The 27027-nt window shown below is 48.3% G+C and overlaps 1 protein-coding gene, 1 non-coding gene and 1 pseudogene across 2 annotated transcripts; 1 reads left to right on the forward strand and 2 right to left on the reverse strand.

Moving 5' to 3' along the window:
• Window positions 1-1201: 1201 nt before the first annotated feature.
• LOC139274010 (histone H2A-like) lies at window positions 1202-1633 on the forward strand. The gene has a single exon (XM_070891067.1). The coding sequence runs from the start codon at window positions 1202-1204 to the stop codon at window positions 1631-1633; it is 432 nt and encodes a 143-aa protein (XP_070747168.1).
• Window positions 1634-2815: 1182 nt separating this feature from the next.
• Window positions 2816-2887, reverse strand: trnag-ucc (transfer RNA glycine (anticodon UCC)). Its single transcript has one exon. It is a non-coding gene; the product is annotated as a tRNA-Gly (tRNA).
• A 17751-nt stretch (window positions 2888-20638) lies between these two features.
• LOC139274011 (zinc finger protein 432-like) overlaps window positions 20639-27027 on the reverse strand; it is a 34429-nt pseudogene continuing 28040 nt past the window's right edge.

Below are 27027 nucleotides of genomic sequence, written 5' to 3' on the forward strand. Positions count from 1 at the left end.
CCCCTGATTCTGACTGCACGAGGCCTACGTTTGTCTTTACTAACCTTTTTCTCTTTACATATTTATAGAAATTTTTGCAATCCGTCTTAATGTTCCCTGCAAGCTTCTTCTCGTACTCCATTTTCCCTGCCCTAATCAAACCCTTTGTCCTCCTCTGCTGATTTCTAAATTTCTCCCAGTCCCCGGGTTCGCTGCTATTTCTGGTCAATTTGTATGCCACTTCCTTGGCTTTAATACTATCCCTGATTTCCCTTGATAGCCACGGTTGACCAACCTTCCCTTTTTTATTTTTATGCCAGACAGGAATGTACAATTGTTGTAATTCATCCATGCGGTCTCTAAATGTCTGCCATTGCCCATCCACAGTCAACCCCTTAAGTATCATTCGCCAATCTATCCTAGCCAATTCACACCTCATACCTTCAAAGTTAGCCTTTCTATAAGTTCTGGACCATGGTCTCTGAATTAACTGTTTCATTCTCCACCCTAATGCAGAATTCCACCATATTATGGTCACTCTTCCTCAAGGGGCCTCGCACAATGAGATTGCTAATTAATCCTCTCTCTTTACACAGCACCCAGTCTAAGATGGCCTCCCCCTAGTTGGTTCCTCGACATATTGGTCTAGAAAACCATCCCTTATGCACTCCAGGAAATCCTCCTCCACCGTATTGCTTCCAGTTTGGTTAGCCCAATCTATGTGCATATTAAAGTCACCCATTATAACTGCTGCACCTTTATTGCATGCACCCCTAATTTCCTGTTTGATGCCCTCCCCAACATCACTACTACTGTTTGGAGGTCTGTACACAACTCCCACTAACGTTTTTTGCCCTTTGGTGTTCTGCAGCTCTACCCATATAGATTCCACATCATCCAAGCTCATGTCCTTCCTAACTATGGCATTAATCTCCTCGTTAACCAGCAATGCTACCCCACCTCCTTTTCCTTTTATTCTATCCTTCCTGAATGTTGAATACCCCTGGATGTTGAGTTCCCAGCCCTGATCATCCTGGAGCCACGTCTCTGTAATCCCAATCACATCATATTTGTTAACATCTATTTGCACAGTTAATTCATCCACCTTATTACAGATACTCCTTGCATTAAGACACAAAGCCTTCAGGCTTGTTTTTGTAACACCCTTTGTCCTTTTACAAGTTCGCTCCCTGCATTCCTACAGAAGGTATAATGAAGGCAGATGTGGGAGGAGTTTCTCATTCTTTCGCCGAACGTGTGGATTTTGGAAACGTCTAGAAGAGGAAAAACTAGCGGTAAAGCTCGGGCCAACGCCAAGTTTCGATCCTCCTGGGCCGTACTGCAGTTCCCTGTGCGCCGTGCTCACAGGCTCCTGCGGAAGGGCAACTACGCTGAGCGTGTGGATGCTGGAGTCCCGGTCGACATGGCTGCTGTGCTCGAGTATCTGACCGCTGAAATCCTGGAGCTGGCCGGCAACGCGTCCCGCGACAACAAGACCCGCATCATCCACAGTTACCTGCAGCTGGCCATCCGCAACGATCAGGAGCTCAACAAGATGCTGGGAAAGGTGACCATCGCTCAGGGCGGGGTGCTGCCTAATATCCAGGCTGTGCTGCTGCCTAAGAAAACTACCAGTGTGTCCAAGAGCAAGTAAAGCGGACAGGATATAATCTAATAAACCAAAGGCTCTTTTGAGAACCACCCACAGTTTCTGTGAAATTGCAGGTGAATAGAAACATAGAAACATAGAAAATAGGTGCAGGAGTAGGCCATTCGGCCCTTCGAGCCTGCACCGCCATTCAATGAGTTTATGGCTGTACATGCAACTTCAGTACCCCAATCCTGCTTTTTATCCATACCCCTTGATCCCCCTAGTAGTAAGGACGACATCCAACTCCTTTTTGAATATATTCAGTGAATTGGCCTCAACAACTTTCTGTTCTAGAGAATTCCACAGGTTCATCACTCTCTGGGTGAATAAGTTTCTCCTCATCTCAATCCCAAATGGCTTACCCCTTATCCTTAGACTGTGACCCCTGGTTCTGGACTTCCCCAACATTGGGAACATTCTTCCTGCATCTAACCTGTCTAAACTCGTCAGAATTTTAAACGTTTCTATGAGATCCCCTCTCATTCTTCTGAACTCCAGTGAATACAAGCCCAGTTGATCCAGTCTTTCTTGATAGGTCAGTCCCGCCATCCAGGGAATCAGTCTGGTGAACCTTTGCTGCACTCCATCAATAGCAAGAATGTCCTTCCTCAAGTTAGGAGACCAAAACTGCACACAATACTCCAGGTGTGGCCTCACCAATGTTCTATGGATTGCAGTTGTTGTTGGATCTATGGATCATAATTATCCCAGATCTAGTTTAATATATTAAATCTCTGCAATGAAGCTGGGCGTTTCCTGATCTCGGTTATAACCCAGTCACTCTCTGTCGAACATGTAGATATCGAGATCACCAAACTGCCGCAGGTTTGCTGTTAGCGGATATTCTGACCAGTGAATTAATATAGATAGAGATCGACTTCAGAGAAATATAAAACAGACGGAATCTGAACGTGAGACTCGCCTTCAGTGAACACGCTGTGAGGGCCGAATATAAAGAGATGTTAAGAGCAGAGTATAAACGGAATGAGCGGTTGATGGACCCAACGTTTCTGACTGAGAATTTATTTGTTGGTTCAAAGTCCTTTTTAAAGCTATGGGAGACGCAAATGAATGATTTACGTCAACATTCACTTCATTGACAATTATTCTTAGTTATAAAATGCTGCTGTTACAAGCTCACATAAGTCATTTCTGACCTGACAGGGATAGTAAAATTACACCAGTTGTGATGGGCGGGAATCGAACCCGTGTCAACTGCTTGGAAGGCAGCTATGCTCACCACTATACCACCATCACCCACACAATAGACATTGTATTTACGGACTAACTTGCGGCTCTTAAGTGGGACAAATACTGTGTTCAGTAATCAGAATGTAAACACGGTGCTGAGACACTTTCCCTCCGATTAAAAACGGTCATTGTGAATAGTTAACTTGCTTGGGCTGAGCTTGGGCCCTCAAATCTACCACCAAGCTCATGGTCTACAGGGCTGTAGTAATATCCGCCCTCCTGTACAGATCTGAGGCATGGACGATGTTTCGAAGCCACCTGAAGCCACTGGAGATATATCACCAATGATGTCTCTGTAAGATCATGCAAATCCCCTGGGAGGACAGGTGCACCAGCATCAGTGTCCTCGACCAGGCTGACATCCCCAGTATTGAAGCACTGACTATACTCGATCAGCTCCGTTGGGCAGGCCACAGAGTTGGCATGCCAGATACGAGACTCCCAAAGCAAATGCTTTATGTGGAGCTCCTTCATGGTAAACGAGCCAAAGAGGAATATAGGGAGCAAACTTCTGATTGGTCGCTCTGTGGTGCATTTCATTGGTCTTTTCCAATAACAAATTATAGTCTGCTTAACCCACTAATGAAAGTAGAGCCGAACGTACTGTCTCTAACAGTCAGAATAACGAATTTTTACTTCAAAAGCCACGCCAAGAATTTTGAAAATAGCGGATTATGTTAATAAATTCACCATTAGTCAAAGATTTGTCAACACGTTTTAATTTATTTAGTCTTATTCCACATATCGCTGGCAAGTTCTAGGCTGTGGCATGCGTACTATGTGGCCTGCCCATCGAAGCTGATCGAGTGTGGTCAGTGCTACAATACTGGGGATGTTAGCCTGGTCGAGGACACTGATGTTGGTGTGCCTGTCCTCCCAGGGGATTTGCAGGATCTTGCGGAGACATCGTTGGTGATATATCTCCAGCGACTTGAGGTGCCTTCTATACATCATCAGATCCATACAGGAGGGCGGGTATTACTGCAGCCCTGTAGACCATGAGTTTGGTGATAGGTTTGAGAGACTGGTCTTCAAACACTCTTTTCCTCAGACGGCCAAATGTTGCACTGGCACACTGGAGGCGATGCTGAATCTCCGCATCAGTGCCTGCCTTTGTTGATAAATCAGTGTCTGCCTTTGTTGATAAGAGGCTCTCGAGATATGGGAAATGGTCCACGTTGTCCAGCGCCGCGCCATGGATCTTGATGATTGGAGAGCAGTGCAGTGCGGCGGTGACAGGCTGGTGGAGGACCTTTGTCTTATGGATGTTAAGCATAAGGCCCATGCTTTTATATGCCTCAGTGAATACATTGACTATGTCCTGGAGTTCAGCCTCTGAATGTGCACAGACGCAGGCATCGTCCGCATACTGCAGCTCAACGACAGAGGTTGGGGTGATCTTGGACCTGCCGTGGAGTAGTTTAGGTTAAACAGCTTCCCACTGATTCTGTAGTTTAATTCCACTCCAGCGGGGAGCTTGTTGATTGTGAGGTGGAACATGGCAGCGAGGAAGATTGAGAAGAGGGTTGGAGCGATAATGCAGCCCTGTTTGACCCTGTTCCAGACGCAGATTGCATCTGTAATGGATCCGTTGGTAAGGATCACGGCCTGCATGTCATCGTGAAGCAGGCGAAGTATGTTGACAAACTTTTGCGGGCATCTGAAACGGAGGAGGACGCTCCATAGACCCTCATGATTGACAGCGTCAAAGGCCTTTGTAAGATCGAAAAAGGCCATGTATAAGGGCTGGCGCTGTTCCCTGCATTTTTCCTGCAACTATCGCGCTGCAAAGATCATGTCTGTTATGCCCCGTAAGGGACGAAATCCGCATTGAGATTTCGGGAGAAGCTCCTCAGCCACAAGGAGAAGACGATTGAGGAGAACTCGAGCAACAACTTTCCCAGTAGCTGATAGCAGGGAGATTCCCCTCTAATTGCCGCAGTCCTACTTGTCCCTTTTGAAAAACTGGTCACAATCACTATAGATTGTAAATAGTTGGGGTCCCAGCACTGATCCCTGTGGCACTCTACGTGTTACTGATTGCCAACCCGAGAATGAAACATTTATCCTGACTCCCTGTTTTCTGTTAGTTAGCCAATCCTCTATCCATGCTACTATATTACCCCCAAGCCCGTGAACTTTTATCTTGTGCAGAAGGTGTCGCGTCCCATGTATTTAGAATCACAGAAATTTATGGCGTAGAAGGAGGCCATTCTGGCCCATCGTGTCCACACCGGCCGACAAAGAGCCACAGGGCTCTTGGTCAACAGCCCTAAAGGTTATATATAACCTATGAACAATGACGGAAAGGCAAAGAGCCCCCAGCCCAACCACTCCACCTCACACAACTGCGATACTCCTTATACTGAAACATTCTACACTCCACCCTAACCAGAGTCATGTGATCTCCTTGGAGAGATAAAAACCAGATAAGAACCCAGGCCAATTTATGGAGAAAAAATCTGGGCAAATTCCTCTCCGACCCATCCAGGCATCGAAACTAGTCCACGAGATCACCCTGGCCGTATCCTATTCCCTGCAGTACTTACCATTATATCTGCGCCGTCCAACAAAAGGTCATCCAGTCTAATCCCAATTACCAGCTCTAGGTCTGTAACCCTGCAGGTTAGGGCACTTTAAGTGCCCATCCAACCATCTCTTAAAAGTGGTGAGTCTTCCAGGCAGCGAGTTCCAGATCCCACAACCCTCTGCGTAAAGAAGACTCCCCTCAAACCCCCTCTAAACCTTCCACCAACCACTATAAAACTCTGCCCCCTCGTAATGCACTCCTCCACCAATGGAAATCGACCATTACTATCCACTATGTCCAGGACTCTCAATATCTTGTACACCTCAATGAGGTCTCCTCTCAACCTCCCTTATTTCAATGAGAACAAACCCAGCCTATTCAACCTGTCCTCATAACTAAGATTTTGCATTCCAGGCAACATCCTAGTAAATCTCCTCTGCACCCTCTCTAGTGCAATCATGTCCTTCCTATAATACAGCAACTAGAACTGCATGCAATACTCCAGCTGTGGCCTAACCAAAGTATTATACAATTTAAGCATAACCTCCCTGCTCTTACATTCTATGCCTCGGCCAATAAAGGCATGCATTATGTATGCCTTCTTAATCACCTTATGTACCTGGCCTGCTACTTTCAGGGATCTGTGGACAAACACCCCAAGGCCCCTTTTTTCATCTACACTATTAAGTGGCCTACCGTTTAATGTGTATACCCATTCCGTATTCGCCCTCCCAAAGTGCTTCACCTCATACTTCTCTGAATTAAATTCCATTTCCATTGCTCTGCCCACCTGACCAGTAGATTGATATCCTCCTTTCCTCTTCATTATCAATCACACAGCCAATTTTAGTGCCGGCTACAAACTTCTTAATCATACTCCCTATATTCAAATCCAGGTCATTGATATATACTTCAAAAAGCAAGGGACCCAATACGGAGCCCTGCAGAACCCCACTGGAAACATCCTTCTAGTCACAAAAACATCCAGCAATCATTATCCTTTGCTTCCTACCTCCAAGCCAATTTTGGATCCAACTTACCACTTTGCCATGGATCCCATGGGCTTTATCCTTCATGACCAGTCAGCCATGTGGGACCTTCTCAAATGCCTTGCTAAAGTCAATATACTGCATCATACGCACAACCCTCATCGACCATCTTCGTTACCTCCTCAAAAATTTCAATCAGGTTAGTCAAACACAATTTTGACTTAACAAATCCTTGCTGACTGTCCCGAATTAATCCTGCCTTTCAGGATTATTCCAATAATTTTTCCACACTTGAGGTTGGCTGACAGGCCTGTCATTACTCGGCCTATCCCTTCCTTTCTGCCTTCTTAGATAAGGTTACCACATTAGCAGTCCTCCAATCCTCCAGCACCATGCCCAAACCAAAGAGGACTGGAAAATGATGGTCAAGGCCTCTGCTATTTCCTCTTTTGCATTTGTTCATGGGATGTGGGCGTCGCTGGCGAGGCCATCATTTATTTCCCATCCACAATCGCCCCTTGAGAATGTGGTGGCGAGCCACCTTCTTGAACCGCTGCAGTCCGTGTGGTGAAGGTGCTGTTAGGGAGGGAGTTCTAAACTTGCGTAAACAAGAGGTGATCCAAAACTCGGCTGCCTTGTGTCCTAACTTGCACCAAGTCCCACTCACCCATCACCCCCTGTGCTCACTGCCCCATGTCCTAACTCACACCAAGTCCCACTTACCCATCACCCCCTGTACTCACTGCCCCGTGTCCTAACTCACACCAAGTCCCGCTCACCCATCACCCTCCATGCTCACTGCCCTGCGTCCTAACTCACACCAAGTCCCACTCACCCATCACCCCGTGTACTCACTGCCCCGTGTCCTAACTCACACCAAGTCCCACTCATCCATCACCCCGTGTACTCATTGCCCCATATCCTAACTCGCACCAAAACCCGCTCACCCATCACTCCCTGTGCTCACTGCCCCATGTCCTAACTCGCACCAAGTCCCACTCACCCATCACCCCCTGTGCTCACTGCCCCATGTCCTAACTCACACTGAGTCCCACTCACCCATCACCCTCTATGCTCACTGCCCCATGTCCTAGCTCACACCGAGTCCCACTAACCCATCACACCCTGTACTCACTGCCCCATGTCCTAACTCGCAGCAAGTCCCACTCATCCATCACCCCGTGTGCTCACTGCCCCATGTCCTAACTCGCACCAAGTCCCGTTCACCCATCACCCCCTGTGCTCACTGCCCCGTGTCCTAACTCACACGAGTTCGAGTCCCGCTCACCTATCACAACCTTTTCTCGTTGATCTATATTAGCATCCCGCTTAAGCAAAGCCTCGATTTCAAAATTATCATCCTTGTTAACAAATCCCTCCATAGCCGTTCCTCCTCCCTATCTCTGTAACCTCCTCCAGCCGCTACATCCCTCCCTATCTCTTTAACCTCTTCGAACTCCTACACCCCTCCCGATCTCAGCAACATCCTCCAGCCCGTACACCCCACCTTCTCTGTACCCTCCTCCAGCCCTACACCACTCCCTATCTCTGTAACCTCCTCCTGCCCCTACACCCCCCCATCTCTGTAATCTCCTCCAGCCCCTACACACCTCTATCTCTGTAGCCTCCACCAGCCCCTACACCCTCCCTATCTCTGTAACCTCCTACACCCCTCCCTATCTCTGTAACCTCCTCCACCCCTACACCCTTCCCTGTCTCTGCAACGTCCTACACCACTACACCCCTTCCTATCTATGTTACCTCCTCCAGCTCCTACACCCCTCCGTATCTGTGTAACCTCCAGTCCCTACAGCCATCCTTATCTCTGTAACTCCCTCCAGCCGCTACACCCCTCACTATCTCTGTAACCTCCTCCAGCCCCTACACCCTTCCCTATCTCTGTAACCTCCTCCAGCAGCTACACCCCTCCCTTTCTCTGTAACCCCCTCCAGTCCCGACATGCCTCCCTATCTCTGTAACTTCCACCAACCCCTACAACCCTCGCTGTCTCTGCAATCTCCTCCAGCCCCTACACCCCTCCCTATCTCTGTAACCTTCTCCAGCCCTTACATCCCTGCCTATCTCTGTAACTTCCTCTAGCCCCTCGCCCCTCCCTGTGTCTGTAACTCGCTGCAGCACCTAACACCATCCTATCTCTGTAACCTCCTCCAGCCCGTACAACCCTCTCTGTCTCTGTAATCTCCTCCAGCCCCATACACCCCTCCCTGTGTCTGTAACCACCTCCAGCCACTCGCCCCTTCCTATCTCTGTAAACTCCTCAAGACCCTGCACCCCTCCCTATCTCTGTAACCTCCTCCAGCCCCTACACCCCTCCCTATCTCTGTAACCCCCTACAGCCCCTACACCCCTCCCTATCTCTGTAACCTCCTCCAGCCCCTACATCCCTCCCTATCTCTGTAACGCCCTACAGCCCCTACATCCCTCCCTATCTCTGTAACCCCCTACAGCCCCTACACCCCTCTCTATCTCTGTAACCTCCTCGAGTTCCAAAACTCCTCGAGATGTCTGCGCTCCTCTAATTCTCCTGAGCATCCCTGATTATATTCGCTCCACCATTGGTGGCTGTGCCTTCTGTTGCCTTGGTCCCAAGCTCTGGAGCTCCCTCCCTCAACCTCTCTGCCTCTCTACCTCTCTCCTCCTTCAAGATGCTGCTTAAAACGGACCTCTTTGACCGAGCTTTTGGTCACCTGCCCTAATTTCTCTGAGAATGATAGAGCACAGAATCAGGCCATTCAACCTCAGCAACCATTGCATTGATATAGCACCTTTAGCTGAATCGTACGTCCCAAGCCGTTTCACATGGGGCGATTATCAAACAATATTATAATCAGGGCTGTTCAAAGGGCTAGAATTGTTGGTGGGGTTTGTGGGGTTAGAGGGGCTTACAGAGTAAGGGATGGCTGAGGGGCTGGAGGAGGTTACAGAGATAGGGAGGGGTATAGGGATTGGAAGGGGTTACAGAGATAGTGAGGGATGAGGGCCATGGAGGGATTTGTAAACACGGATGAGAATTTTGCAATCATGACTTGATTACTTCGACCCAGGACATGGAGTGAGGCTGTCTCCTGGTGGTGAGTTACTGCATTACAACCATAACATGGAGCGAGACTGCCTCCTCGTGGTGAGTTATTGAATTACACCCAGGACATGGAGCGTTGCTGCCTCCTAATGGTGAGTTACTGAATTACACCCAGGGCATGGAGCGAGGCTGCCTCCTGGTGGTGAGTAACTGAATTACACCCAGGGCATGGAGCTAGGCTGCCTCCTGGTGGTGAGTTACTGAATTACACCCAGGGCATGGAGCAAGGCTGCCTCCTGGTTGTGAGTTAATGAATTACACCCAGGGCATGGAGCCAGGCTGCCTCCTGGTGGCGAGTTACTGAATTACACCCAGGACGTAGAGCAAGGCTGCCTCCTGGTGGTGAGTTACTGAATTCTACTCGGGACATGGAGCAAGGCTGCCTCCTGGTGGTGAGTTACTGATTTACACCCAAGACATGGAGCGAGGCTGCCTCCTGGTGGTGAGTTACCAGAGGTGAGAGGAGACGCGAAAAATATGCAGCAATTTGTTGTGCTTGGAAATGGGCTGCCTGAACGGGTAGTGGAAGCAGATTCAACAGCTAGTGTTAAAAAACAATTGGAAAACACTTCAAAAAGGAAATAATTGCAGAGCAATGGTGAAAGAGCAAGGGGTGGGGCTAATTGGAGAGCTCCACCAAAGAGCCTAGGTGTAATGCAATAACTCACCACCAGGAGGCAGCATTCGTCCAAGTTCTGGGTGTAATACAATAACTCACCTTTAGGTGGCAGGATTCATCCAAGTTCTGGATGTAATACAGTAACTCACCACCAGGCGGCAGTATTAACCTATGTTCTGGGTGTAATACAATAACTCACCACCAGAAGGCAGCATTAATCCAAGTTCTGGGTGTAATACATTAAATCACCACCAGGAGGGAGCATTAACCGAAGTTCTGGGTGTAATACAATAACTAACCCATGCTATATTTGCCCTGTCAGCCCTGTCTCAGTGGGCAGCACCCTCGCCTCTGAGTCAGAAGGTTGTGTGTTCAAGTCCCACTCCAGGGACTGGAGCACATAAATGCAGGCAGACACTCTCAGTGCAGTGCTGAGGGAGTACCGCACTGTCAGAGGGGAAGTACTGAGGGAGTGCTGCACTGTCGGAGGGACAGTACTGAGGGATCGCCGCACTGGCGGAGGGGCAGTACTGAGGGAGCGCCGCAATGTCGGAGGGACAGTACTGAGGGATCGCCGCACTGTCGCAGGGGCAGTACTGAGGGAGCGCTGCACTGTTGGAGGGACAGTACTGAGGGATCGCCGCACTGGCGGAGGGGCAGTACTGAGGGATCGTCGGAGGGGCAGTACTGAGGGAGTGCTGCACTGTGGGAGATGCTGTTTTTCGGGTGAGACGTTAAACCTGCTCTCTCAGGTGGATGTAAAAGTTCCCAGGGCACTATTTGGAAGAGCAGGGGAGTTCTCGCCGGTGTTCTGGGGCCAATATTTCTCCCTTGATCAACATAACAAAAACAGATTATCTGGTCATTATCACATGGCTGTGTGTGGGATCTTGCTGTGCACAAATTGGCTGCCGCGTTTCCCAACAGTGAGCTCACCCCAAAAGTTGGCCATAAAGTGATTGAGACGTCACGTGGCCATGAAAGGCCCTATATAAATGCACGTCTTTCTTTATTCTTGTATCTAACCAGTGCTGGACCTGCCCTGGGAGAGTACGGTAAAGGTACTATATAAATATAAGTTGTTGTTGTGTTTGATGGGACCCTGTAATACCCTCCGAGCCCTGCAGGGGGCGCTTCACACTGCCTCCATCGCTTCAGCCAATGGCCCTCTGCTTGATGGGCAGCCGTCTCAGCCAATGCCAGAGTCGCCCGGCTGTGAGGGAATCTGCCTATTCAGCTGGGTGATGGACAGCTCGCGCCAACCAATCACAGGACCGCTCCAGCTCCTCTTCCATCGTCGCCCCAGCGCCATTGCATCATCGCGCTTCTGACCGCACGGTTGCTCTCTGGAATCGCCCTTAAAGCGGAACCGCCCATCCGCGGAAATATTGGTTATGCAACTATAATTCAGTCCCGACCCCATTAAAGCGGGAACCGGATTGTGGAAAGTCAGGGGGTGGGAGAGGAGGGAAAAGGGGGGAAAGAAATGCAGGGCAGGGTGATACAAGATGGCAAAGGGAGAAGATAGGAAGGAAGAAAGAACCACTTGCATTTATATAGCGCCTTTCACTACCACCGGACGTCACAAAGCGGTTTATAGCCAATGAAATACCTTTGGAGGGTGGTCACTGTTGTAATGTGGGAAACGGAGAAAGGGAGGAAAAAGAGAAAAACGTCACAGAATTTCTTTGTATCACAGAATGATCTTAGGCAGACCCTCGTATCGAGGATGACAGGTGTTTCAATGAAGGATCTAATATTCCAGATCCTGAACTACATCCTGAAGAGTGGAAGATGCCTGTGTGTGAATTGTACACCAGCCACCACACGGGCTTGACAGAGCGAGGTCTTGGTCCAGTGGCAAGGGTTAACCAGGACCATTGGAGACCTGCTCTGCTGCACCGATAAATCCCTCCATGGCATCGCCTCTCCCTATCTCTGTAACCTCCTCCAGTTCCTACACCCCTCCGTAGCTCTGTAAGCTCCTCCAGCTCCTACACTCCTCCCTATCTCTGTAATGTCCTCCAGCCCCTACACCCCTCCCTATCACTGTAAACGACTCCAGCCCCTACACCATTACCTATCTCTGTTAACCATCCAGCCCCCACACCGCTCCCTATCTCTGTAACCGCCTCCAGCCCTACACCATTACCTATCTCTGTAACCTGCTCCAGCCCCTACACCCCTACCTATCTCAGTAACCTACTCCAGCCCTACATCCCTCCGTATCTCTGTAACCTTCTCCAGCCCCTACTCTTATGCTCATAATAAAGTAATGTAACTGAGTACTGTAGTCATGACTAAGTGTGACCTTAGCTCCTTTAATCAAACTCCAGAGTGCCGGTACAGCATGGGAGGTCTGCTTATATACAGTGCTCCCAAGGGATGCTGAGACCCTTTGGGACTCCAACAGGTATATCCTCTGGTGGCAGTGTATGATACATGTTACCTAAGGTTGCATACATAACATCACTCCCTCCCAATGTCAATAGTACACTTATTTACAGGGTGAGAATATCTGGGCATTCCACTCCCTTGTCTATTGTCTCGGTACAAATGCAGGTGTGGGTGAGTTTGTTGGTTCTTCACTGGGCTGCTAGGCAGCTGGTCTTGCCAGGCTGCTGGTAATGGTGAATTCAGCTTCGTGGTTGACTGTGATGTTGGTTACAACTTATGTGTGTTGGCGGGTCGAAGTTGGTGGTGTCCTCTTCGGGTTGCTCGTGGCTGTTTGTGAATCACAGTTTGGTTTGGTCCAAATGCTTTCTGCAAGTTAGTCCATCAGCAAGTTTGACCTGAAACACCCTATTCCCCTCTTTGGCTATGAGTACAAATACAGGGACATTGACTTCAATATCGTGTGAAAAGTTTGCGCGATCATGTTACATGCTTTGTTGATGCTGCCTGCCCTCGACGTGATCATGGAGATCAGGGTGAACAAGAGAGAGCCTTGTTTTGAGCGCCCTTTTCATGAACAGTTCAGCTGGGGGAACCCCAGTGAGCGAGTGGGGTCTGGTGCAGTAGCTGAGCAGGGCTCGGGACAAGCAGGTCTGCAGGGAGCCTTCGACACGTGTTTCAAGCTTTGCTTGATGATTTGGACTGCCCATTCTTCCTGGCCATTGGCTGTGGGCTTGAACAGCGCAGATGTGACATGCTTGATCCCATTGTGGGTCATGAATTCCTTGAATTCAGTACTGGTGAAGCACGGGCCATTGTCGCTGACAAGGACATTAGGCAGACCATGCATGATAAACATGGCTCGTATGCTTTCGATGGTGGCAGTGGATGTGCTTACAGACATTATTACACACTCAATTCATTTTGAATAAGCATCTTGCCTAGAAATGGGCCCGGAAAGTCAATGTGGATCCTCGAGCATGGTTTGGAGGGCCATGACCACAAACCTAGCGGTGCCTCCCTGGGTGCTTTACCCAGTTGAGAGCAAGTGTTGCATTGGTGCATGCATGAATCCAAATCTGAGTCGATGCCGGACCACCACACCATTGGATCTGGCTATGGCTTTTATCATTACTATGCCTGGGTGGATACTGTGTAGATCGCGTATGAACGTTTCCCTGCCTTTCTTAGGCAAAACCACGCGATTGCCCCTGTATGAACATTTCGTCTTAGCGCCGCTGGAACGGCTTGATCTCTTCATGCATCTCCGCTGGGACGCTGGACCAGCTCCCATGGAGGACACAGTTTTTTACAAGGGACAGTAAAGGATCCTGGCTGGTCCAGGTCCTGATCTGGTGACGGGTGACTTTTCGTTTTCAAATGCATCCATCACCAAGAGCAAGTCTGCGGGCTGTGCCATTTCCACCCCGGTGGTGGGCAATGGTAGCCGACTGAGAGCATCAGCACAGTTCTCTGTGCCTGGCCTGGGGTGGATTACATAATTATATGCAGACAGCATAAGCGCCCATCTTTGGATGCGAGCAGATGCATTGGTATTAATCCCTTTGCTCTCTGAGAATAGTGATATGGTCGGTTTCTAACTCAAACTTGAGACCAAACAGATACTGGTGCATTTTCTTTACCCGTAAACGAATGCCAGAGCTTCTTTTTCAATCACGTTGTAGGCCCTTTCGGCCTTGGACAAAATCCTGGATGCATAGGTGACCGGTTGCAATGTTCCCAATTCATTTGCTTGTTGCACACACCTGGCCCCATACGAAGACGCATCACAACATAGCACTAAACGTTTACATGGGTTAGAAACATAGAAACATAGAAAGTAGGTGCAGGAGTAGGCCATTCGGCCATTGGAGCCTGCACCACCATTCAATAAGATCATGGTTGATCATTCCCTCAGTACCCCTTTCCTGATTTCTCTCCATACCCCTCGATCCCTTTAGCCGTAAGGGCCATAGCTAACTCCCTCTTGAATATATACAATGTACTCGCATCAACAACTCTCTGCGGCAGGGAATTCCACAGGTTAACAACTCTCTGAGTGAAGAAGTTTCTCCTCATCTCAGTCCTAAATGGCCTACCCCTAATCCTGAGACTGTGTCCCCTGGTTCTGGACTTCCCCAACATCGGGAACATTCTTCCCGCATCTAACCTATACAGTCGCATCAGAATCTTATACGTTTCTATGAGATTGCCTCTCATCTTTCTAAACTCCAGTGTATAAAGGCCCAGTTGATCCAGTCTCTCCTCATATGTCAGTCCAGCCATCCCTGGAATCATTCTGGTGAACCTTCGCTGCACTCCCTCAATAGCAAGAACGTACTTCCTCAGGTTAGAAGACCAAAACCGAGCACAATATTCCAGGTGAGGTCTCACCAAGGCCCGTGCAACTGCAATAAGACCTCCCTGCTCCTATACTCAAATCCGCTAGCTATGAAGGCCAACATACCATTTGCTTTCTTCACCACCTGCTGTACCTGCATGCCAACTTTCAATGACTGATGAATCATGACACTCAGGTCTCATTGCACCTCCCATTTTCCTAATCTGCCACCATTCAGATAATATTCTGCCTTCGTATTTTTGCCCCCAAATTGGATAACCTCACATTTATCCACATTATACTACATCTCCCATGCATTTGCCCACTCACCTTTCCAAGTCACCCTGCAGCCTCTTTGCGTCCTCCTCACAGCTCACACTGGGTTTACATGGGTTATACAGAACAAGCAGTTGTTGGAACATGACAGATTTCTGGCTTTCTCAAAAGCAGCCTCTTGTGATTTCCCCCATACCCAGTCATCTCCCTTGCGTAGCAGCACGTGTAGGGGTTCTAGCAAGGTGCTTAACCCAGGTAGGAAATTACTAAAATAGTTGAGGAGTCACAGGAATGTACGCAGCTCCGTCACATTCTTTGGTCTCGCCGTGTTCTTGATGGACTCGTTCTTGACGTCGGTGGGTCTGATGCCGTCTGCCGCGATTCTTCTCCCCATGAACTTCACCTCTGGCGCCAGGTAAACATACTTTAAGCATTTCAACCTGAGTCCCACGTGATCCAGCCAACTTAGAACCACTTCCAGGTTCTTCAAGTGTTCGATGGTGTCCCGACCTGTGACCAGTATGTCGTCCTGGAAAACCACAGTGCGCAGAAGCGACTTTAGTAGACTCTCCACGTTCCTTTGAAAAATTGCCGCGGCCGATCGAATCCCAAATGGGCATCTATTGTAGATGAACAGACCTTTGTGCGTGTTGATGCAGGTGAGCCCTTTCGAAGATTCCAGCAGCTCCTGCGTCATGTAGGCCGAAGTCAGGTCCAACTTGGTGAACGTCTTTCCTCCAGCCATGGCCGCAAATAAGTTGTCTGCCTTGTGTAGGGGGTATTGGTCCTGTAGCGAAAAATGGTGAATCATTACTTTATAATTCCCACAAATTTCTGACCGTGCCATCGCCTTTGAGAACCAGAACAATTGGACTGGCCCATTCGTTGACCTCCACTGGCGCGATGATGCCTTCTCGCTGCAGCTTGTCCAGCTCAATTTCCACTTTCTCTCGCATCATATATGGCACCACTCGTGCCTTTTGGTGGATGGGTCGTGTACCGGGAACCAAGTGGATCGGCACCTTCACCCCCGAGAAAATTCTGCTGCCTGGCTCAAACAACGACAGGAACTTGCTCAGAACCTGGGCACATGAGGCATTGTCGACGGATGAGAGCCCTCGGATGTCGTCCCAGTTCCAGTGGATTGTTCCCAGCCAGCTTCTGCCGAACAGTGTGGGGATATCTCCTGGTACAATCCATACTGGGAGTTCGTGCACTGTTCCATCATAGGAGACTTTTAATGCTGCGCTGCCAATTACAGGGATCAGCTCTTTAGTGTAAGTTCTTAGCTTGGTATGAAAGGGGCTACGCTTGGGCCTGCGTAGCTTGTTGCACCACAGCCTGTCGAAGGCGTTTTTGCTCATGATAGACTGACTCACACCCGTGTCCAGTTCCATGGATACTGGAATTCTGTCCAGTTCGAATTTTAGCATGATCGGTGGACATTTCGTGGTGAAGGTGTGTACCCCGTACACTTCTGCCTCCTCGGTTAGAGTCTCTAGTTCAGTCTGATCCGCTGTGGATCCATCCTCCTCTGCAACGTGGTGGTTTGCAGGGGTTGCACATTCGCTGGAGGTGTCCCATTGTTCCACAGCCTTTGTACATATAGTGTTTGAAGCGGCATTGATGGGCTCGACAATCACCTCTGCCACGCCAACAAGGTGTTAACTGCCTCGCATTAACGTTTGATGGCAGACTCTGGGTCATCTGAGGTCGCACAGCTGCAGGCGTGTACTTTCTGCCATATGCATTTCCTGCCTGAAAACGATGTTACTTTGTGTACAGTACTTGCCGAAACCTCTTTATGCTGCGAAATTTGTAGGGTGTTATCGCTGGTGGACATAAATGCCTGGGCTATCATTATGGCTTTGCTCAGGTTCGTGTTTCAACAGTCAATAATTTGCGAAGGATAACCTCATGCCAATGCCAAGCACACAAAAGTGTTTCAGCATTTGCTCAAGGAATCCATCGAATTCACAATGTCCTGCAAGGTGCCTTAATTCAGCGAAGTAGCTTGCCACTTCCTGGCCTTCAGACCGCTGAAACATGTAGAATCGATACCTTGACATCAGAAAGCTTTCCTTCGGATTTTGGTGCTCCCAGACCAGTGTACACAGTTATTCATAGGATTTGGTTGTTGGTTTCACCGGAGTGAGAAATTCTTCATGAGGCCATAGGTTGTTGCCCCACAGACGGTGAGGAGGATCGCACTTCGTTTGGCAGCGTTCTCATCCCCTTCCAGCTCATTGGCTACGAAGTATTGGTCGAGTCGCTCCATGAAGGCCTCCCAATCATCCCCTTCTGAGAATTTCTCCAGGATACCAACAGTTCTCTGCATTTTCGCGTGGTTGTTCGTTATCTCATCACCAACTGTTATGCTTATAATAAAGTAATGCAACTGGGTACTGTAGACAATGAGTAAGTGTGACCTTAGCTCCTTTATTCAGACTCCAGAGTGCTGGTACAGGGTGGTAGGCCTGCGTGTGTACAGTGCTCCCAAGGGATGCTGGGATCCCTTGGGACTCCAATAGGTAAGCTCTCTGGTGGCAGTACTATACAGGTTTCCTGGGGTTACATACATGACAGGTGGGCCAAGGCAACAGCGTGTTCTGCAACCAATTGCGGTGCTTGAGGTTTGGATCCCGAGTCGGCCTGTCAGGTGAGTCAGTGTGAACCCTCTTAAAGAATTTATCTTTTAACAGTTAAATTCAGGTTTCTTTTGTCAACAAAACAGTTTAACATTTGTCAGTATTTTGTTACCCTGAAGTTCCTATTATGAGTTCCAGACACTTTAGTGCCAAGTGGAATAGATGTTGAAAAGATCATTCATTTCCCTCTTACCATGTCACTGTTCGTTAAAGGTACAGAGATTGATTCTCCTCATTATAGTTTCGCAGTAGTTAAAGTAACATCCTTCCTATTGGTAGTGAGTCACATTCTGTGCTGGAGGAGATGGCTGTTGGCATCAGCCTTTAAAATACTCCTCCACTTGTTGAAATCCCTCCAAAGCCTCACCCCTGCCTCTCTCTGTAACTGCCTCCAGCCCACCAACCCTCTTAAGAGGTTAGGTTTATTTTCTTTGGAACAGAGGAGGCTGAGGGGAGACCTTATAGAGGTGTATAAAATTATGAGGGGCCTAGATAGAGTGCATAGGAAGGACCTATCTCCGTTCGCAGAGAGGTCACCAACCAGGGGGCATAGATTTAAAGTAATTGGTAGGAGGTTTAGAGGGGATTTGAGGGGAAATTTCTTCAACCAGAGGCTGGTGGGGGTCTGGAACGCACTGCCTGAAAGGTTGGTAGAGGCAGAAACCCTCACCACATTTAAAAAATACTTGGATGTGTACTTGACGTACTGTAACCTGCAAGGCAACGGACTAAGAGCTGGAAAGTGGGATTAGGCTGGATAGCTCTCTGTCAGCCTGCGCAGACATGATGGTCCTAAATGGCCTCCTTCCATGCTGTAAACTTCTATGCTTCTGTAATGGGAAACAAGTTACAGTGTCAGGGGTTGTTAACTACATGTTTAAAGATCATTCATTTCTCTCTTTCCATGTTGCTGTTAGTTAAAGGTACAGAGATTGATTTACCCTCATTATGCATCTTTAGTCGTTAAACAAAATTCTTTCCTGTTAGCAGTGAGTCACATTCTGCATTGGGGGAGACAGCTGGTGGCTTCAACCTTTAAAATACTCCTCTTGTCCAAATCTCACCAAGGCCTCACCCCTCACTATCTCTGTAACCTCCTCCAGCCCACCGACTCTCTTAAGGAGAAACAATTTTCAGTGTCAGAAGGCTCGGTAACCAGAGGACACCAATTTAAGGTGATTGGCAAATGTACCAGATGCTACACGAGGGGGAAAAATTAAGCAGCCAGGTGTTATGGCCTGGAACGCACTGCCTGTAAGGGTGATGGAAGCTGATTCACATGTTACTTTCAAAAGAGATCAATATTTGAGTTGGAAAGATTTTCAGGGTTATGAGGCAAGAGCAGCGGAGTGGCTTGCATCCTAGGGTCTTGAGAAGTAGCGGCAGGGATAGTGGATGCACTGGTTGTAATTTACCAAAATTCCCTGGATTCTGGGTTGGTCCCAGCAGATTGGAAAACTGCAAATGTAACACCCCTATTTAAAAAAGGAGACAGACAAAAAGCGGGAAACCAGTTAGCCTAACATCTGTGGTTGGGAAAATGTTGGAGTCCATTATTAAAGCAGTAGCAGGGCATTTGGAAAAGCAAAATTCAGTCAAGCAGAGTCAGCATAGATTTATGAAGGGGAAGACATGTTTGACAAATTTGCTGGAATTCTTTGAAGATGTAACGAACAGGGTGGATAAAGGGGAACCAGTGGATCAGGTGCATTTGGACTTCCAGAAGGCATTTGACAAGGTGCCACATTAAAGGTTACTGCATAAGGTAAAAGTTCACAGGTTTGAAGGTAATATATCAGCATTGAAAGAGGATTAGCTGACAGAGGACAGAGAGTCTGGATAAATGGGTCATTCTCTGGTTGGCAATCAGTAACTAGTGGGGTGCCGCAGGGATCAGTGCTGGGGCCTCAACTATTTACAATTTATATTAATGACTTGGATGAAGGGACCGAGTGTAACTCGGCCAAATTTGCTGATGATACAAGGATGGGTGGGAAAGCAAGTTTTAAGGAGGACGCAAATAATCTACAAAAGGATATAGATAGGCTCAATGAGATGGCAGAAATCTGGCATATGGACTATAATGTGGTAAAATGTCAGGTTATCCCCTTTGGCATGAAAAATAAAAAAGTAAATTATTTATATGTGACAATTACAAAATGCTGTAGTACAGAAGGATCTGGGGGTTCTTGTACATGAAACTCAAAAAGTTAGTATGCAGTTACAGCAAGAAAGCAGGAAGGTAAATGGAATGCTGGCCTTTATTGCAAGGGGGATGGAGTATAAAAGTAGGGAAGTCCTGCTACAACTGTACAGGGCATTGGTAGGACTACACCTGGAGTACTGCTTACAATTTTGGTCTGGACTTGTCTCCATTCCCATGCATAGGGTATTGCTACACCAGACGGGAGAGGCAACATTTGGGGACACTGAATTCCCGCCAATTCCCATTCCCCTTCTTTCTGGTGGATAATGGAGGGACCACTCTGTGTAATGTGCAAGTCAGTAAGAATTGTCAGCAAGCTCTTTCTAATTGGAGATTTTATTCAGTAGAAACTTTCACACACTATTGTAGATTTTGTACTAAAGATCAATTTAGAATTAAAGTAAAAGTTCATAATTTTATTCCAAATTGAATTTCTGTTGAGTCGCTGAATTAAGGGGAAATTTTACACACAGCATTTCTTAAATGGACACTGCAGCCCCGAGAACACAATCAGCAATATAACCAGAATATTAAAGTCCAGCCCAGCCCATCAGCAGAAACAAACCACAACTGTCAGAATGAACACGGTTCAATCGGGATGTGATTAACGGCAGCAATAACAGCACATTCCAACCCCTGCAGTCCTTTGTGAATTCACTGGTGTCTCAGCAGGGTGGATGACAGAGTGAAGCCCTTCCCACACTCAGAGCAGGTGAACGGCCTCTCCCCAGTGTGAACTCGCTGGCGTATCAGCAGGTTGGATGAATGAGTGTATACTTTCCCACACTCAGAGAAGGTGAACGGCCTCTCCCCAGTGTGAACTCGCTGGTGAACTACAAGGTTGGATGACTGAGTGAATGCCTTCCCACAGTCGGAGCAGGTGAACGGCCTCTCCCCAGTGTGAACTCGCTGGTATGTCAGCAGGGTTGATGAATGAGTGTATCCCTTCCCACACTCAGAGCAGGTGAACAGCTTCTCCCCAGTGTGACTTCGCTGGTGTATCAGCAGGGTGGATGAATGAGAGTATACTTTCCCACACTCAGAGCAGGTGAACGGCCTCTCCCCAGTGACTGCGTCGATGAATTTCCAGCTCAGATGGTTTTCTGAATCCCTTCCCACAGTCACATTTCCACGGTTTCTCCGTGGTGCGGGTATCCTTGTGACTCTCCATGGTTGGACGATCAGTTGAAACCTCGCCCACACACAGAACACATTTACAGCTTCTCCCCACTGTGAATGGTGCGATGTTTTTTCAGTCTGTAACTGGTTAAAGCTCTTTCCACAGTCAGTGCACTGGAACACACTCACTCGGGTGTGTGTGCCTCTGTGCTTTTCCAGTCACACTGATGTTTGAAGTATTTTCCCACAGACAGAACAGGCAAATATTTCTCCTTCCACTATCAAAGGCCGATGAGATTCACGTCCTGAAGAATCGATTGACTCTGTCAGATCTTGACGTGTTGTTTGGTTTGTGTTTCCTGTCTGAAAATCTCCCCTTCTAATACGCTGTAAAAGGAGATAACAAAACTCATCACTGTCAGTACAAGACAGAAATTCAGGATAGACACATCTAGTTTCCATGGAACATTCTTTCCTCTCTTGTTCTTCGAAAGCTGTAAATCCCTGTCCCTCCTGCTGTGCTGAAATCCAAATCAACACACATTTCTAGACTGTTTCTCCAACACTTCCAGTTTTCACCACCAATTCTGGCTGGGTTCAGTTCTACACTCACTGGTTCCCCTCCCTCTCCTCCCTGAAGGTGCTGTATATCTGTAATCTCCTCCAGGCACTACACCCCTCCCTATCTCTGTAACCTCCTCCAGCCCCTGCATCCCTCCCTATCTCTTTATTCTCCTCCAGCCCTACAACCCACGCTATTTCTGTATCCTCCTCCAGCCCTTCAAACCTCCCTATCTTTGTAACTTCCTCCAGCCCCTACACCTCTCCCTATCTCTGTAACCTTCTCCCACCCCTACAACCCTCCCTATCTCTAATGTTCTTCAACCACTACAACCTCCCTATCTCTGTAACATCCTCCAGGCCTAAAACCCTATCTCAAACCTCTTCCAGCACGACACCACTCCCTATCTTTGCAACCTCCTCCAGCCCTACAGCCCTCCCTATCTCTGTAACTTCCTCCAGCCCCTACTCCCCTCCGTATCTCTGTAACCTCCTTCAGCCCTACACCCCTCCCTATCTCTGTAACCTCCTCCAGCCCTTACATCCCTCCCTATCTCTGTAAATGTTATATATTTAACCCTTTGTAACTTGCATCACACCTGTCCACCAGAGGGCCCACTTGTTGGAATACCAAGGGATCCCAGCATCCCTTGGGACCACTGTATATAAGCAGGCCACCCACGAGGTACCTGCACTCTGGAACCTTAATAAAGGATCTAAGGCCACACTTGCTCTTTACACACAGTACTCAGTCTCACCATTTATTATGAATATAACAATTGGCGACGAGGTAACAAACAACCACATGAAAATGCAAAGAACAGTCGGCATCCTGGAGAATTCTCAGAAGGGGATGATTGGGAGACCTTCGTGGAGAGACTCGACCATTACTTCATGGCCAATGAGCTGGAAGGGGACAAGAACGCTGCCAAACGAAAGGCGATCCTAGTAACTGTCTGTGGGGCAACAACCTATGGCTTCACGAAGAATCTCCTGGCCCTGTCAAAACCAACAGAAAATTCTTATGAAGAATTATGTACTCTGGTCCAGGAGCACCTAAATCCTGAGGAAATCAGTTCTACACGTGTCAGTGATTGGAGGGCCAGGAAGCGGCGAGCTATATCGCCGAACTAAGGCGCCTTGCAGGACATTGTGAGTTTGAGGGATTCCTAGAACAAATGCTCAGACTTTTTTGTACTGGGCATTGGACATGAGACAATCCTTCACAAACTGTTGACTGTAGGAACTCCGACTCTGAGTAAAGCCATAACGATAGCCCAGACATTTATGTCCATCAGCGACAACACCAACCAGATTTCACAGAACAAAGAAATTTCGGCAAATACTGCGCATAAAATAACGTCGGTTTTGAGCAGAAATGTACACGGCAGAACGTACATGCCGGCTGCTGTGGCCCGACCTCAATTGAACCAGAGTCTGCCATCATCTGATAATGCGAGGCAGTTAACACCCTGTTGGTGCTGCGGAGATGATCATCGTCCCCATCAATACCGCTTTAAGCACTATGCGTGCAATGGTTGCAGAACAATGGGACACCTCCAGAGAATGTGCAGGCAAGCTGCAAACCCTGCAAACCACCAGGTTGCAGAGGAAGATCAATCCACAGTGGATCAGACTAAGTTGGAAGCTCATACGGAGGAGGCAGAAGTGTACAGGGTACACACATTCATGACGAAATGCCCACCAATAATGCTGAAAGTTGAACTCAATGGCATTACAGTATCTATGGAGCTGGACACGGGTGCGAGTCAGTCCATAATGTGTAAAGAGGCCTTCGACAGGCTGTGGGGAAAGAAGGCACACAGGCCCAAGCTCAGCCCCATTCACACCAAACTAAGGACTTACACCAAGGAACTAATCCCTGTAATTGGTAGTGCAGAAGTCAAAGTCTCCAATGATGGAGCAGAACATGAACTCCCACTGTGGATTGTGCCAGGGGATGGCCCCACATTGTTTGGCAGAAGCTGGCTGGAAAAATACGCTGGAACTAGAACAACATGCGAACGCTTTCGTCCATCAACGATGCCTCATGTGCCCAGGTTCTGAGCAGGTTTCCATCATTGTTCGAGCGAAGCATTGGAACATTCTCAAGGGCGAAAGTGAAAATCCATTTGGTTCCCGGTATGCGACCCATTCACCACAAGGCACGGGCAGTACCATATATGATGAATGAGAAAGTAGAAATTAAGCTAGACAGGCTGCAGCAAGAAGGCATCATCGTGCCAGTGGAATTCAACGAGTGGGCTAGTCCGATTGTCCTGGTACTTAAAGAGGACAGCACAGTCAGAATTTGTGGGGACTATAAAGTAACAATTAACCATTTTTCACTACAGGATCAGTACCCGCTACCCAAGGCAGATGACATATTTGCGACCCTGGCTGGAGGGAAGATTTTCATCAAGCTGGACCTGACCTCGGCCTACATGACGCAGGAGCTGGAGAAGTCATTGAAAGGCCTCAACTGCATCAACCTGCACAAAGGTCTGTTCATCTATAACAGGTGCCCGTTCGGGATTCGGTCGGCTGTGGCAATCTTCCAATGGAACATGGAGAACATGCTAAAGTCAGTTCCTCGCCGTAGTTTTCCAGGATGATATACTGGTTACAGGTCAGGACACCATCGAGCACTTTGAAGAATCTGGAAGAGGTTCTTAGTTGGTTGGATCATGTGGGGCTCAGGTTGAAATGCTCGAAGTGTGTTTTCCTGGTGCAGGAGGTCGAGTTCTTGGGAAGAAGAATCGCAGCAGACAGCATCAGACCCACCGACGCCAAGACGGAGGCCATCAAGAACGCGCCAAGACCACAGAACATGACGGAGCTGCGCTCGTTCCTGGGACTCCTTAGCGATTTTGGTCATTTTCTACCTGGGTTAAACACCCTGCTAGAACCCATACATGCGCTACTGCGTAAGGGAGATGACTGGGTATGGGGGAATTCACAAGAGGCTGCCTTTACGAAGGCCAGAAATCTGTTGTGCTCAAACAAACAGTTTGTCCTGTATAACCCTTGTAAAAGATTAGTGCTAGCTTGTGATGGGTCATCCTATGGGGTCGGGTGTGTGTTACAACAGGCTAATGAATCGGGGATTTTGCAACTAGTCGCTTATGCATCCAGGAGTTTTTCCAAGGCCGAAAGGGCTATGGCATGATTGAAAAAGGGGCTCTGGCGTGCGTTTACGGGGTAAAGGAAATGCACCAGTACTTATTTGGCATCAAGTTTGAGCTTGAACTGACCATAAGGCGCTCCTATCGCTGTTCTCTGAGAGCAAAGGGATTAACACCAATGCCTCTGCCCACATCCAAAGATGGGTGCTCACGCTGTCGTCATACAACTATGTAATCTACCACAGACCGGGCACAGAGAATTGCGAAGATGCTCTCAGTTGGCTGCCATTGCCGACCACTGGGGTGGAAATGGCACAGCCTGTGGACTTACTCATGGCAATGGATGCTTATGAAAACGAAAAGTCCCCTGTTACGGCCCGCCAGATCAGGACCTGGACCAGCCAGGATCATTTACTGTCCTTGGTTAAAAAAAAACTGTGTCCTCCATGGAGCTGGTCCACTGTCCCAGCGGAGATGCAGGAGGCGATTAAGCCATTCCGCAGGTGCAAGGACGAAATGTCCCTGCAGGCGGACTGTCTGTTGTGGGGCAATCGCGTGGTCTTGCCCAAGAAAGGCAGAGATACGTTCATTTGTGAAATGCATAGCACCCACCCAGGAATTGTAATGATGAAAGCCATAGCCAGATCCCATGTGTGGCAGCTTGGCATCGACTCAGATTTAGAGTCATGCGTGCACTAGTGCAACACTTGCTCTCAGCTGAGCAATGCACCCAGAGAGGCAGCGCTCAGTTTATGGTCGTGGTCCTCCAAACCATGGTCGAGGATCCACATGGACTATGCGGGCCCATTTCTAGGCAAAATGTTTTTGGTTGTCGTGGACGCTTACTCAAAATGGATTGAATGTGCGATAATGTCTGTAAGCACGTCCATGGCCACTATTGAAAGCCTACGAGCAATGTTTGCCACTCACAGCCTGCCTGATGTCCTAGTCAGCGACAATGGGCCGTGTTTCACCAGTGCTGAATTCAAGGAATTCATGACCTGCAATGGGATCAAGCACGTCACATCTGTCCCGTTCAAGCCCACATCCAACAGCCAGGCAGAACGGGCGGTTCAGACCATCAAGCAAAGCCTGAAATGCGTGTTGGAAGGCTCCCTGCAGACTCGACTATCCCGAATGCTGCTCAGCTACCGCACCAGACCCCACTCACTCACCGGTGTTCCCCCAGCCGAGCTGCTCATGAAAAGGGTGCTAAAAACAAGGTTCTCTCTCCATGATCACGTGGAGGGCAGGCGGCATCTACAAAGTGTGTACCATAACCGCGCAATTTGTCATGCGATATTGAGATCAATGATCCTGTGATTGTACTCAATTATGGACAGGGTCCCAAATGGCTCGCTGGCACAGTCACAGCAGAAGAGGGGAGTAGGGTGTTTCAGGTCAAATTGTCCAATGGACTAACTGCAGAAACCATTTGGACCAAATCAAATTGCGGTTCATCAACAGCTACGAACAAACCGAAGAAGACACCACCAACTTTGACCCTCCAACACACACACAAGTGGCAACATTTTATGGTTGACCACGAAGCCGAACTCACCATCCCCAGCAGCCCAGTGAAGAACTAACCAACTCACCCACATTCGCATTTGTACCGGGACGATCGACAAGGGAGTGAAAAGCCCCAGATCGTCTCACTTGTAAATAAGTGTCCTATTGATTTCATGGGGGAGTGATGTTATGTATTTAACCCCTTGCAACCTGTATTACACTACCACCAGAGGGCCTACCTGTTGGAGTCCTAAGGGATCCCAGCATCCCTTGGGAGTACAGTATATATACAGGCCACCCACATGGTACCTGCGCTCTGGAGTCGCATTAAAGGAGCTAAGGTCACACTTGCTCATTGCACACAGAGCTAAGTTTCATCCTTTATTACGAACCTATCAGAGGGAGTGCAACGAAGGTTCACCAGACTAATTCCTGGGATGGGGGGATTGTCCTATGAGAGATTGAGTAGACCTGGCCTATATTCTCTAGCGTTTAGAAGAATGAGAGGTGAGAGGCGATGCCCACATCCCATGAACAAATGTTTAAAAAGAGTTGTGAGGTGATCAAGGACACTAGGCAAATTATTAGAGACACTCCCTGTCCTTCTAAGGATAAGGGGTAAGCCATTTAAGATTGAGATGAGGAGAAACCTCTTCACTCAGAGAGTTGTTAACCTGTGGAATTCCCTGCCGCAGAGAGTTGTTGATGCCAGTTCATTAGATATAT

The sequence above is a fragment of the Pristiophorus japonicus genome, chromosome 9 (genome assembly GCF_044704955.1).
Source record: "Pristiophorus japonicus isolate sPriJap1 chromosome 9, sPriJap1.hap1, whole genome shotgun sequence".
NCBI classification, from domain to species: Eukaryota; Metazoa; Chordata; class Chondrichthyes; family Pristiophoridae; genus Pristiophorus; species Pristiophorus japonicus.

Excerpts from the sequence above, each read along its gene's own strand:
- LOC139274010 (XM_070891067.1), top strand. The coding sequence starts at position 1,202 with ATGTGGGAGGAGTTTCTCATTCTTTCGCCGAACGTGTGGATTTTGGAA.